A 12,700-nucleotide genomic window follows, 5' to 3' on the forward strand; every position below is an offset into this window, starting at 1 on the left:
CGAACTCCTGACCTTGTGGATCTGCCCGCCTTGGCCTCCTAAAGTGCTGGGATTACAGGCGTGAGCCACTGCGTCCCCACTAAGGTTCTTAATCATATCTGCAAAGTCCTTTTTGCCACGTAAGGTAACAGGTTCTGGGGTTTTTGGATATGAACATCTTTGGAGCCATTATTCTGCCTGCTGCAGAGTGCATGTTGATGGGCCAGCAGTCACGTGGATCAGAAAGGAGGAAACAGAATGAGAGAAGCACCAGGAAACTCCAAGCACCAAGTGTAGTGACAGTGACCTGTACTACTTGTTTCACTGCAACCACCTCCCTGGATCCTGCCGCCCAAATGTGCCCTTCTCTTCACAGGTCCACCCCCAGAGATTGTTATCTTTCAGGAGCTTCACATACAAGGCTTTGTCGTCTACCGCTGGCAAGGAGATGTCCGCCAAAAAGCTCTGAAGGACTTGCTGAAATGGGTCTCAGAGGTAAGGAGCTCCGGAGCCACCCCTTCCAATTGTACACTAGGTCCCATTCCCTTTTGCCTCTCAAGTCTTTTGTTCCAGCAATTCTTCCCTCTCTCTGCCGCAACATCACTTTTTCCCTATTGGGTCCTTGTACTTAGAATATAAATATTCTTACTTTTCCCATCTTTGAAAGGAAAACAAAACAACCCTCTCTAAAGTTCATTTCCACTGCAAATGCAGGTCCATTTCCCTTCTCTCTCTTTTGTAACAAAATACCTGGAAGTGCTGTCTACACTCACTGTCTGCCGTTCCTCTCTTTCCATTCTTCCTGAAACCCACATATCAGGCTTTTCAGAGTCTCACTCTGTTGCCCAGGCTGGAGTGCAGTGGTGCAATCTCGGCTTACTGCAACCTCTGCCTCCGGGATTCCAGCAATTCTCATGCCTCAGCCTCCCGAGTAGCTGGGACTACACGTGTGTACCACCACGCCCAGCTAACTTTTTGTATTTTTAGTAGAGACAGGTTTTCATCATGTTGGCCAGGCTGGTCTCAAGTGATGTGCCCTCCTCAGCCTACCAAAGTGCTGGGATTACAGATGTGAGCCACCACACCTGGCCAAAATTAACTTTTGTCAAGGTCACAGGGGACCCTTACATAGTGAAGTCCACTGGTTGATTCTTAGCCTCTTGGCTATGGGAAATATTTAATAGTGATCATTCTCTCCTTGATATGCTTTCTTCCCTTGGTTTTCCTTAACTCTTGGTTTTCCTCACTGATTGGTCCTCCTCAGACTCCTGCTCGCTTTTCTTTTCTCCAAATAAATATTAGAGTGCCCCAGGTCTTGGTCATTGGGCCTTTTCTCTTGTCTATCCACACTCGAGCTGTCCCTTAGTTAGCTCATCTGGGCTCAGTATGCTGAGAGCTCCCAGCTCTATCTAGAGCCTGGCTCTCCTCTTAACTCTAGATTAGTATGTCCACCTGGATGCCTGATACACATCTCTGACATAACATCTTGAAAGCTAAATATGTTTTGATCTTTCCTACTCAACATGCTCCATATTCAGACTTTACTATCTCAGTTATAACAATTCTATACTTCTAGTTTCTCAATCCAAAAACCTTGGAGTCATCTTTGATGTCTTTCTCTCGTACCCATGTCTAATCTCTAAGGAGATTCTGGTGGTTCTATCTTCAAAATTATATCAGAATCTGAACACTTCTCCCACCTCCCTGCTACCACCCTGGTCCAGGAACTGTGCCATCTAGCCTGGATGTTTGTAGTGTATCGGGGGAACCCGCCCCCAATATTTCAATGTACGTTCTTTCTATTTTTCATAAGTGTCGGCTGGCTGAGAAATAAAGAGAAAGAGTACAAAGAGAGGAATTTTACAGCTGGGCTGCTGGGACAAAGAGAGGAATTTTACAGCTGGGCCGCTGGGGGTGACATCACATATGGGTAGGACTGTGATGCCCGCCTGAACTGCAAAACCAGCAAGTTTTTATTAAGGATTTTAAAAGGAAAAAGGGTGTATGAACAGGGAGTAGGTCACAAAGATTACATGCTTCAAAGTGCAAAAGGCAGAACAAAGATCACATGCTTCTGAGGATACAGGACAAGGACAAAATCAGAACTACTGATAAGGGTCTATGTTCAGCTGTGCATGTATTATCTTGATAAACATCTTAAACAACAGAAAACAGGGTTCAAGAGCAGAGAACCGGTGTGACCACAAATTTACCAGGGCGGATTTTTTTCCCCACCCCAATAAGCCTGAGAGTACTGCAGGAGACCAGGGCATATTTCAGTCCTTCTCTCAACTGCATAAGACAGACACTCCAGAGCGGCCGTTTATAGACCTCCCCCCAGTAATGCATTCCTTCCCCAGGGTATTAATTATTAATATTCCTTACTAGGAAAACAATTTAGCAATATCTTCCCTATTTGCATATCCGTTTATAGGCTCTCTGCAAGAAGAAAAGTATGGCTCTATTTTGCCCAACTCCGCAGGCAGTCAGACCTTATGGTTGTCTTCCCTTGTTCCCTGAAAACCACTGTTACTCTGTTCTTTTTCAAGGTGCACTGGTTTCATATTGTTCAAACACACATGTTTTGCAATCGATTTATACAGTTAACACAATTATCACAGTGGTCCTGAGGTGATGTACATCCTCAGCTTACAAAGATAACAGGATTAAGAAATTAAAGTGAGACAGGCGTAAGAAATTATAAAAGTATTAATTTGGGAACTGATAAATGTCCATATTAAAATGAAATGTTTACAATTTATGTTCCTCTGCCATGGCTCCAGTCGGATCCTCCGTTTGGGGTCCCTGACTTCCCACAGCAGTAGTGGACTCTATCTGGACTCCCATCTTCGCACCCCTATAGACAATTCCCAATGTGGTGGCCATAGCGATCTGTTAAGGCACGAATCAAATCCTGCCGTTCTTATGATCTAAACCATGCAAAGCTCTGCATTTCACTTAGCGTAAACCAAAGTGCGAATATTCAGCAAGCTTACACAAAATCTGACCCCTGATATCTCTCTGATTTCATTTCTTAGTATTCACCGCCTTGTTTACTTCTCCCAGTCTCCTCCACCACTCCACCGCTCTGTAACTGCTTGCTGAACTCTCTCACATCCTGCAAGTCTTTGCTAAAAAGTGCCTTCTGGACCAGCATGGTGGCTCACACCTATAAACCCAACATTTTGGGAGGCCAAAGCAAGCGGATCATAAGGCAAAGAGATCGAGACCATCCTGACCAACATGGTGAAACCCCGTCTCTACTAAAAATACACAAATTAGCCGGGCATGGTGGCATGCACCTATAGTCCCAGCTACTTAGGAGGCTGAGGCAGGAGAATCACTTGAACCTGGGAGGCGGAGGTTGCAGTGAGTCGAGATTGTGCCACTGCACTCCAGCCCAGTGACAGAGCGCAACTCTGCCTCAAAAACAAAAAAACAAACAACAAAAAAGGGAGTGCCTTCTGGGTGAGGCAACCTTTTTTTTTTTTTTTTTTTTTTTTTGAGACGGAGTCTCGCTCTGTCGCCCAGGCTGGAGTGCAGTGGCGCGATCTCGGCTCACTGCAAGCTCTGCCTCCCGGGTTCACACCATTCTCCTGCCTCAGCCTCCCGAGTAGCTGGGACTACATGAGGCAACTTTTTAAATGACTCTATTATAAGTTGCATTCCCACTTCATTCTTGATCCTCCATATCCCACAGCCCCTGTTTTTTTGGGTTTTTTTTTTTTTTTTGAGACGGGGTCTCACTCAGACACCCAGACTGGAGTGCAGTGCCATGATCATGGCTCACTGCAGCCTTCACCCAGGCTCAGGTGATTCTCCCACCTCAACCTCCTGAGTAGCTGGGACAACAGTCATGTGCCACCACACCTGGCTAACTTTTTTGTATTTTTCATAGAGATGGGCTTTCACCATGTTGCCCAAGCTCCTATCCTACTTTTATCCATAGCAATTAATCATCTTTTACATAATATATACTATAATTCACTTATTCATTTATATTTATTGCCCATCTCCCTTCTTGAGGATGTAACCTCCATGAAGGCAGCACGTTCATACATTTTGCTTTCTGGTGTATCTCCAGCGCCCAGAAGAGTAGATGAAGTGATGTAGACACTGGATAAATATTGCTGAATAAATGAATGTTAGAGGGTAGCATACATGTACCGTGGCTCTTCCAGGTCCAAAGTAGCAAAGAAGACAATCCGCTAGTCCTGTGCTATGATAATTTTCAAACTTTACACCATGTAAAGTTTTAGTCAACAGAAATCTGAACAATCAAGTTGCATTATTTTAGTTTTACAGGGGAAAAATGATACCGTACTTCCTAATCCCTGGGCAGTGATCATTTCCCAATTCAAAGGAATACATTGCTCCTCTGGCAGCCACTGGAGCTTGGCGCTCTTCCCAGTCTAGCACTTGGAGTGCCGGGCTGGGCTCTCTCCAGGGAGCTGGAAAAAGCTGAATCTAGGTTGTCTCGGTTGGTGAAATCTAATGGAGCCCATCCGTGATCACAGTTGACAACAGGAAACCACTGTGCTGGTGTCCCCAATGTTTCCCTCTAACAAAGTGAAGCTGATCATAGTTAGTTGTGGTTTTTTTTTTTTTTTTTTTTTTTTTTGAGATGGAGTCTCACTCTGTTGCCCAGGCTGGAGTGCAGTGGCGCAATCTTGGCTCACTGCAACCTCTACTTCCTGGGTTCAAGTGATTCTCCCGCCTCAGCCTCCCGAGTAGCCTGGATTACAGGCGCCTGCCACCACTCCTGGCTAACTTTTTGTATTTTTAGTAGAGACGGGGTTTCACCACGTTGGCCAGGCTCATCTCAAACTCCTGACCTCAAGTGATTCTCCTGCCTCAGCCTCCCAAAGTGCTGGAATTACACGCGTGAGCCACGGCGCCTGGCCCTAGTTGGGTTTTAAGTTGTGAGTTGGCCTAATTTCTTTCTCATCCTCCCTTTTTAATCTCATTCCCTATTTTTTAAAATTCACTTTTTATTTTAGAAAAGTTTTAGGCTGGGTGTGGTGGCTCATGCCTATAATCCCAGCACTTTGGGAGGGTGAGGAAGGAGGATTGGTTGAGCTCAGGAGTCCAAGACCAGCCCTGACAACACAATGAGACTCTACAAAAAACAAACAGTAAAAAAATCAGCTGGGTGCAGTGGTGCACACCTGTAGTCCCAGCTACTCGGGAAGCTGAGGTGGGAGGATCACCAGAGTCCAAGAGTTCTAGGGCTGCAGTGAACTCTGAATGCGCCACTGTCCTCTAGCCTTGGCAATAGAGCAACACCCTGTCTCAAAAACAAAAATAAAAATAGAAGTTTTAGATTTATAGGAAAATTGGGAAGATAGTGCAGTGAGCTCCCATATACCCTGCATCCTATACCCTAATTTCCCCTATTAATATTTTCCATTACTATTTGTATTAGTTTGCTAGGTCTGCCAAAATAAAGCACCAGAGACTGGGTGGCTTAAACAACAAATTTATTTTCTCACAGTTCTGGAGGCTAGAAGTCCAAGATCAAGGTGTCAGCAGGGTTGTTTCTTTGGAGGCCTCTCTCTTTTCGACTTGTAGATGGCTTCCTTTCCCCGCATCTTCACGTAGCCTTCTCTCTGTGTGTCTGTGTCCTAACCTCCTTATAAGCACACCAGTCATATTGATTAAGGCCCACCTATATGACCTCATTTTACCTTAATTACTTTTTTTTTTTTTTTTGAGATGGAGTTGCGTTCTTGTTGCCCAGGCTGGGGTGCCATGGTGTGATCTCCATTCACTGCAACCTCTGCTTCCCAGGTTCAAGCAATTCTCCTGCCTGAGCCTCCCGACTAGCTGGGATTACAGGCGCACGCCACCACACCTGGCTAATTTTCGTATTTTTAGTAGAGACGGGGTTTTGTCATGTTGGCCAGGTTGGACTTGAACTCCTGACCTCCGGTGATTCACCTGCCTCGGCCTCCCAAAGTGCTGGGATTATAGACGTGAGCCACTGCACCCGGCCTCTTAATTAGCTTTTCTTAAAGCCCTGTCTCCAAATACAGTCCCATTGTCAGGCACTGGTGATTAAGACTTAGACATACGGATTTGGATTGGGGGCAAACAATTCAGTCCATAACAGTAATCGTTCTCTATTTTTAACCTCTGAACTGGATTCTACCTTTCCACACTATCCAGATTCCTTTCTTTTTCAAGAACAAGAATGAGTTGGGGCTTTCAAGTCAAAAGTTCCTATCTCAGCCAGGAGCGGTGGCTCACGCCTGTAATCCTAGCACTTTGGGAGGCTGAGGTGGGCGGATCACTTGAGCCTAGGCGTTTGATACCAACCTGGGTGAACCTAGCAAGATCCCATCTCTACAAAAACTAAAAAAGTTAGCTGGGCATGGTGGCACATCCCTGTAGTCCCAGCTACTCAGGAGGCTGAGGCAGAAGGATCACTGGAGCCCAGGAGGTTGAGACTGCACTGAGCTGATTGTGCCACTGCACTCAAACCTGGGTGACAGAGTGAGACCCTGTCTCAGAATAATAATAATAAAAGTTTAAATCTCAGTTTCCCTACTTTGTAATTGACTGACTTCAAGCAAATAATCTTGTCTATAAATCCATAAAGAGTGCTAAGCCATCACTGGAATGCATTAGGGAAAAGCTTGTACCAGGTAACTCAGGTCTCTGTATAAGACCCCTTCAAAAAATCTGAAAATGTAAATTAGTTCCCATTAGCAGGCTGTGCCTTGTAGTAGAAAGAGAAATGAAGATCCTTCCTCACTAACATGCACCCTTCCGTCCCACACTCCCAGAAAAAGGTTAAACACATGTTGAAAGAACCTTGGCTTAAAGGGGAGACAGATTATTAGAGTGTCCTGCCATTTATATTTCCTGAATAGGACCTGCCTCTTCAGGGCCAGAGGTAATGAAGGGTGCTCCTTTCTCTTTCTATTTCCACCTCCTCTGAGATCATTGTGTTATTAAACTTTACTGTGCAGCTTACTTAGAAATTGCTTAATCATGCTGGGCACGGTGGCTCACGCCTGTAATCCAGCACTTCAGGAGTCCAAGGCAGGCAGATCACGAGGTCAGGAGATGGAGACCATCCTGGCTAACACGGTGAAGCCCCATTTCTACTGAAAGTACAAAACAATTAGCCGTGCATGGTGGCAGGCGCCTGTAGTCCCAGCTACTCGGGAGGCTGAGGCAGGAGAATGGTGTGAACTTGCAGTGAGCCAAGATCGCGGCACTGCACTCCAGCCTGGGTGACAGAGTGAGAGTCCGTCTCAAAAAAAAGAAAGAAAAAAAGAAAAAGAAATTGCTTAATCGCTGCTTTATGACACTTCACACTATGATCTGACATCTATTATTAAGTTCTTCTTAGGTGTACTTTGTAATCTTTTACATGTACTGTGTAAGTGGATCTTGCCCCCCTTTGACTTCAAGTTCATGGAGGACAGGACCTCCATCTCTTATTTTCAAGGTTTCCAATGATGTACCTGATACATTTGTTGCTAGGATGAGAACAGTATATCATTGAGAATATTAACTTAAGTTTTGAAATTTGTTATTGCTTTGATACAGGGTAAAATCCAGGACAAGGAATATATCATCGAAGGATTTGAAAACATGCCAGCTGCATTTATGGGAATGCTGAAAGGAGATAATTTGGGGAAAACAATAGTGAAAGTATGAAAAAAAGGACACATGGAATCTGGAGGCCATTTAGATGATTACTTAATTTGTTTTTCACCATTTAGCAAAAATGTATACTACCTTAAATGTCTAAGAAACAGTACTGGTAATGAGTTTGATCTACTTAATAAAATACATTTAAGTGGTATGTAATTAGTGATGGAGGATGGAAGTTTCACAATCAACAACAACCAGTCACCTCACTGTTCACTACAGCTTCTTCTGAGTTGTGGTAGAAAATAATGGCTTTGAAATGTGAAGGTTTTCCAAACACTGCATGCTTTCATTCATAAGTGGGAGCTGAACGATGAGAACACATGGACACAGGGAGGCGAACAACACACACCGAGGCCTGTGGAAGCGTGGGTGGGGGAGGGAGAGCATCAGGATAAATAGCTAATGCATGCGGGTGTTAATACCTAGGTAATGGGTTGATAGGTGCAGCAAACCACCATGGCACACGTTTACCTATGTAACAAGCCTGCACGTCCCACACAATTATCCCAGAACTTAAAATTAAATTAAATTAAATTTTAAAACAGTTAGCCGGGCGTGGTGGCTCACGCCTGTAATTCCAGCACTTTGGGAGGCTGAGGTGGGTGGATCACGAGGTCAGGAGTTTCAAGACCAGCCTGACCAACATGGTGAAACACCGTCTCTACTAAAAATACAAAAATTAGCTGGGCGTGGTGGCACACGCCTGTAATCCCAGCCTCTTGGGAGGCTGAGACAGGAGACTCACTTGAACCTGGGAGGCGGAAGCTACAGTGAGCCAAGAGTGCACCACTTTACTGCAGCCTGGATGACAGAGTGAGACTCCATCTCAAAAAAAAAAAAAAGTTGACTGCTTCTGTGACCTTAGACTTCTGATTTTTCATCTTTAAAGTGAGAATAATAACATCTGTTTCATATACATGTTATACATTTATTTAAAACACCACCATAGGCTGGGCGCGTTGGCTCACACCTGTAATCCCAGCACTTTTGGAGGTGGAGGCTGATGAATCACCCAAGGTCAGGAGTTCAAGACCAGCCTGGCCAACATGGCGAGACCCTGTCTCTACTAAAAATACAAAAATTAGCTGGGCATGGTAACAGGTGCCTGTAATCCCAGCTACTCAGGAGGCTGAGGCAGGAGAATCGCTTGAACCCAGGAGACAGAGGTTGCGGTGAGCCGATATCGTGCCATTGCACTCCAGCCTGGGCAACAAGAGCAAAACTCTGTCTCAGAAACAAAACAAAACAAAAAACACCAGCGTAATGCCTGGCATATATTAGGTAAGTGTTAGCTACCTCCCTGCCGATATCAGTGATTTTGAAGTCTTAAGATTACCACCCCTATTGCTTGTGATCATGCCAGAAGAAATAATCATTGCAGGTGTACAAGGGTCTTACAGCCAGTCCGTACCGGTCCTCTACAGATGAGTCTAATTATACAACAGATCAAAGAAGGAATCTGTCATTCACAAGAGCTGCACAAAAGATAACACATGGAAATGTCTATACATCTACAAAAATGTGCACGATTTATATGAAGAAAAATTTAAAACATTACTGAGGGGCCAAGCATGATGGCTCACACCTGTAATCTCAGCTGTTTGGGAGGCCAAGGTGAGAAGATCATTTGAGTCCAGGAGTTTGAGACCAGACTGAACAAGACCCCGTATCTGCAAAAAATTTTAAAATTAGCTGGGCGCGGTGGTGTGTGCCTCTAGTCTCAGCTACTTGGGAGGCTGAGGCAGGAGCATCACTTGAGACCAGGAGTCCGAGGTTGCAGTGAGCTGTGACTGTACCGCTGCATTCCAGCGTGGGCAGCAGAGTAAGACCCTGTGTCCAAAAAAAATTAAAAACGAAACAACAATTAAAGCAACACTACTGATGAACATGAAAGAAGACTTGAACATATGGAAAGGTACCATGCTCTTGGACAGGAAGAGTCAATATCTTTTTTTTTTTTTTTTTTTTTTTGAGATGGAGTCTCACTCTGTCGCCCAGGCTGGAGTGCAGTGGTGAGATCTCCACTCACTGCAACCTCTGCCACCCAGGTTCCAGCGATTCTCCTGCCTCAGCCTCTTGAGTAGCTGGGATCACAGGCATGAGCCACCACGCCTGGCTAATTTTTTGTATTTTTTAGTAGAGACGGGGTTTCACCATGTTGGTCAGGCTGGTCTCGAACTCCCGACCTTGTGATCTACCCACCTCAGCTTCCCAGTGCTTGGATTACAGGTGTGAGCCACTGCACACAGTCCTTTTTTTTTTTTTTTCTTTTTCTTTTGAGACGGTCTCTCTCTCTCTCTGTCTCCCAGGCTGAAGTGCAGTGGCACGATCTCCGCTCACTGCCACCTCTGCCTCCTGGGTTCAAGTGATTCTCCTGCCTCAGCCTCCCAAGTAGCTGGGATTACAGGCGCCTACCATCACACCCAGCTAATTTTATTATTTTTTATTTATTTTATTTTATTTATTTATTTATTTATTTATTTATTTTGAGACGGAGTCTCGCTTTGTCGCCCAGGCTGGAGTGCAGTGGCACCATCTTGGCTCACTGCAAGCTCCGCCTCCTGGGTTCACACTATTCTCCTGCCTCAGCCTCCGAGTAGCTGGGACTACAGGCACGCACCACCACGCCCGGCTAATTTTTTGTATTTTTAGTAGAGACGGGGTTTCACCGTGTTAGCCAGGATGGTCTCGATCTCCTGACCTCGTGATCCGCCCGTCTCGGCCTCCCAAAGTGCTGGGATTACAGGCTTGAGCCACCGTGCCCGGCCATTTTTTTTATTTTTTGAGATGAAATCTCGCTCTGTCACCCAGGCTGGAGTGCAGTGGCCCGATCTCGGCTCACTGCAACCTCCGCCTCCCAGGTTCACGCCATTCTCCTGCCTCAGCCTCCAGAGTAGACGGGACTACAGGCACCCGCCACCATGGCCAGCTAATTTTTTGTATTTTTAGTAGAGACGGGGTTTCACCGTGTTAGCCAGGATGGTCTTGATCTCCTGACTTCATGACCCACCTGCCTCGGCCTCCCAAAATGCTGGGACTCCAGGCGTGAGCCAACGCGCCCAGCCTAATGTTTGTATTTTTAGTAGTGATGGGGTTTCGCCATGTTGGCCAGGCTGATCTCAACCTCCTGACCTCAGGTGATCCACCCACCTCGGCCTCCGGAAGTGCTGGGATGAGGCACTTTGGGAGGCATGAGCCACCGCGCCCGGCCAGAAGATTCAATATCAGTCAGGAAGATGTCAATTCTATTGATCAATTCTGCCATCATAGAGATAAGGGGTTAAATAAATTATAGTGCAATGAAACAACGGGGAAAAGAGTGTCTGTACAAAAGCTCTGGAAAGATGTAATAAACTTTTAATATGGTTTGTCTTCAAGGAAGATAACTAAGGAATGCCTGAAGGACAGGGATAAGAGAAAAAAATCTCTGCCCATGTCCTCTTTTCTTATCAAACTATTCCATCCTAAAGACATTAGAGGGAGCCAAGAAGGTGACTATCTGCTGGGGTTTGGGGTGGGAGAGCCTCTATGGCCCAGAGCAGAGCAAAGAGGTCATGCACTGAGGCTGGCTGCTTGGCACAGGGAGTCATAGCCCAACGCTGTGTGTGTGTGTGTTGTATGTGTGTATGTGTTATATATGTGTGTGTGTTGTATATGTGTGTGTGAGTGTGTGTGTGGACACTGGTGAGCAGGAAGAAGGAGGGGTTGGGCAGTGCGTTGTGGCCTGATGCGGGGAGTTGGAGCCTAAGCAAAATGAACATGGCTCGAGTCATAGCGGGGCTTCCCAGATGGTGTATCAGAGCCCAAGAACAGTGAAGTCATCAGTGTGGGTAGGGGAGTGACAGCAGGGCCTGATTGAGGGTGTCAGAGTCCAAGTAGGGTGAGAAGGGCATTGGAATCGCAGGGCTGCCTGGTGTGAGGAGTCAAAGTCCACACAGAGTATGGAAGGCATCGCTCCTGGGGGCAGCTCAGCATGGAGTGTAAGGGCCCAGAATAAGGAAGGTGTGCATGTGAAGGGGTGGCCTGGTGTGGAGTATGTGATCCCTAGAAGCAGTAGGAAGGCATTACTTGGGAGTGAGTGACCTGGTATGGGTGGTTGGATCCCAAGGAGGCTGAGGAGTTACTGATGCATGGATAGCTTGGCACGGAGGGCAGAGCCTGAGGGGAGCTTCTACCTGGCAGCATGGCCCAGCATGAGTGGACAGAGCTTTGGCAAGGAAAGACTAACCACATGGGGAGGCAAGAGTAGGGGCTGGGAGCTGCAGGATGTCAGAGCTTGAGAGGAATGGAGGAGCATCTGCAGGAGAGGGGGTAGTGGTGGCGACAGAAGATGGTTACATACAGAAGGTTTGATCAAACAAGTAAATTAAAGATAAGGGAAGCCAGAGTTTCTCACTGTCAGAGAAGGGAGTTACAAACATGGGAAGAACCCTGTGGCGTTAGATTGGAATTGAAGGTATTGGTATGAACTCATGAATTTCAATGTATATGAGACAAAAAATAGATGTGTGTGTATATATCATATGTACATAGGCACACATATAAATGAAAGTGTGTGTACATATATATATATATAACTCTGTCCACTAAGAGGGCCTGAAAGTAGTGACACTCCAATAGCAATGAGCATACCTAAATTCTAGATTGTGACTTTTATGTTATTCTCTACTAAAAGGAACCAGAAATGGCTTGTTCTGGGGCTGGGGTAGGGAAGATACAAGATGAACTTGCAACATTTTCAGTTTTCTTTTTTTAAGAGGCGTCTTGCTATATTGTCCAGGCTGGCTTCAAACTCCCAGGGTACAGTGATCCTCCTGCCTCAACCTCCCAGTTGACTGAGACAACAGGCATGTGCCACTATGCCCAGCCTGGAGCATCTTATACCATAAATCAAAGAATGCTCAAAGAATAATGAGGTCATGTCAAAAGAACACAAGCAGTTTGAAAGGGCTCCCACTAGACAAATCATGGAAAATTTGAGCTCCATGTAGACAATGATAATTACAGATTATATACCATTGAATTAAAAAGGGAAACCATGAGTCTGTACTGA

The 12,700-nt window shown here is 45.6% G+C and overlaps 2 protein-coding genes across 3 annotated transcripts in view; one reads left to right on the forward strand and one right to left on the reverse strand.

Annotated features, from left to right (window-relative positions):
- Positions 1 to 7,798, forward strand: part of PTGR1 (prostaglandin reductase 1) — a 35,906-nt gene extending 28,108 nt beyond the window's left edge. For both annotated transcript variants that reach the window (XM_045373627.2, XM_045373628.2), the window contains exons 9-10: positions 356 to 474; positions 7,540 to 7,798. In XM_045373627.2, the coding sequence (XP_045229562.2) occupies positions 356 to 474; positions 7,540 to 7,650 (230 nt within the window). In that variant the 3' untranslated portion in view covers positions 7,651 to 7,798. The remainder of the gene's footprint in view (positions 1 to 355; positions 475 to 7,539) is intronic.
- ZNF483 (zinc finger protein 483) overlaps positions 1 to 12,700 on the reverse strand; it is a 66,945-nt gene that overhangs the window by 5,934 nt on the left and 48,311 nt on the right. The gene's annotated exons all lie outside the window — the stretch shown is intronic.

This window comes from Macaca fascicularis, chromosome 15, assembly GCF_037993035.2.
Source record: "Macaca fascicularis isolate 582-1 chromosome 15, T2T-MFA8v1.1".
In the NCBI taxonomy this organism is placed as follows: domain Eukaryota; kingdom Metazoa; phylum Chordata; class Mammalia; order Primates; family Cercopithecidae; genus Macaca; species Macaca fascicularis.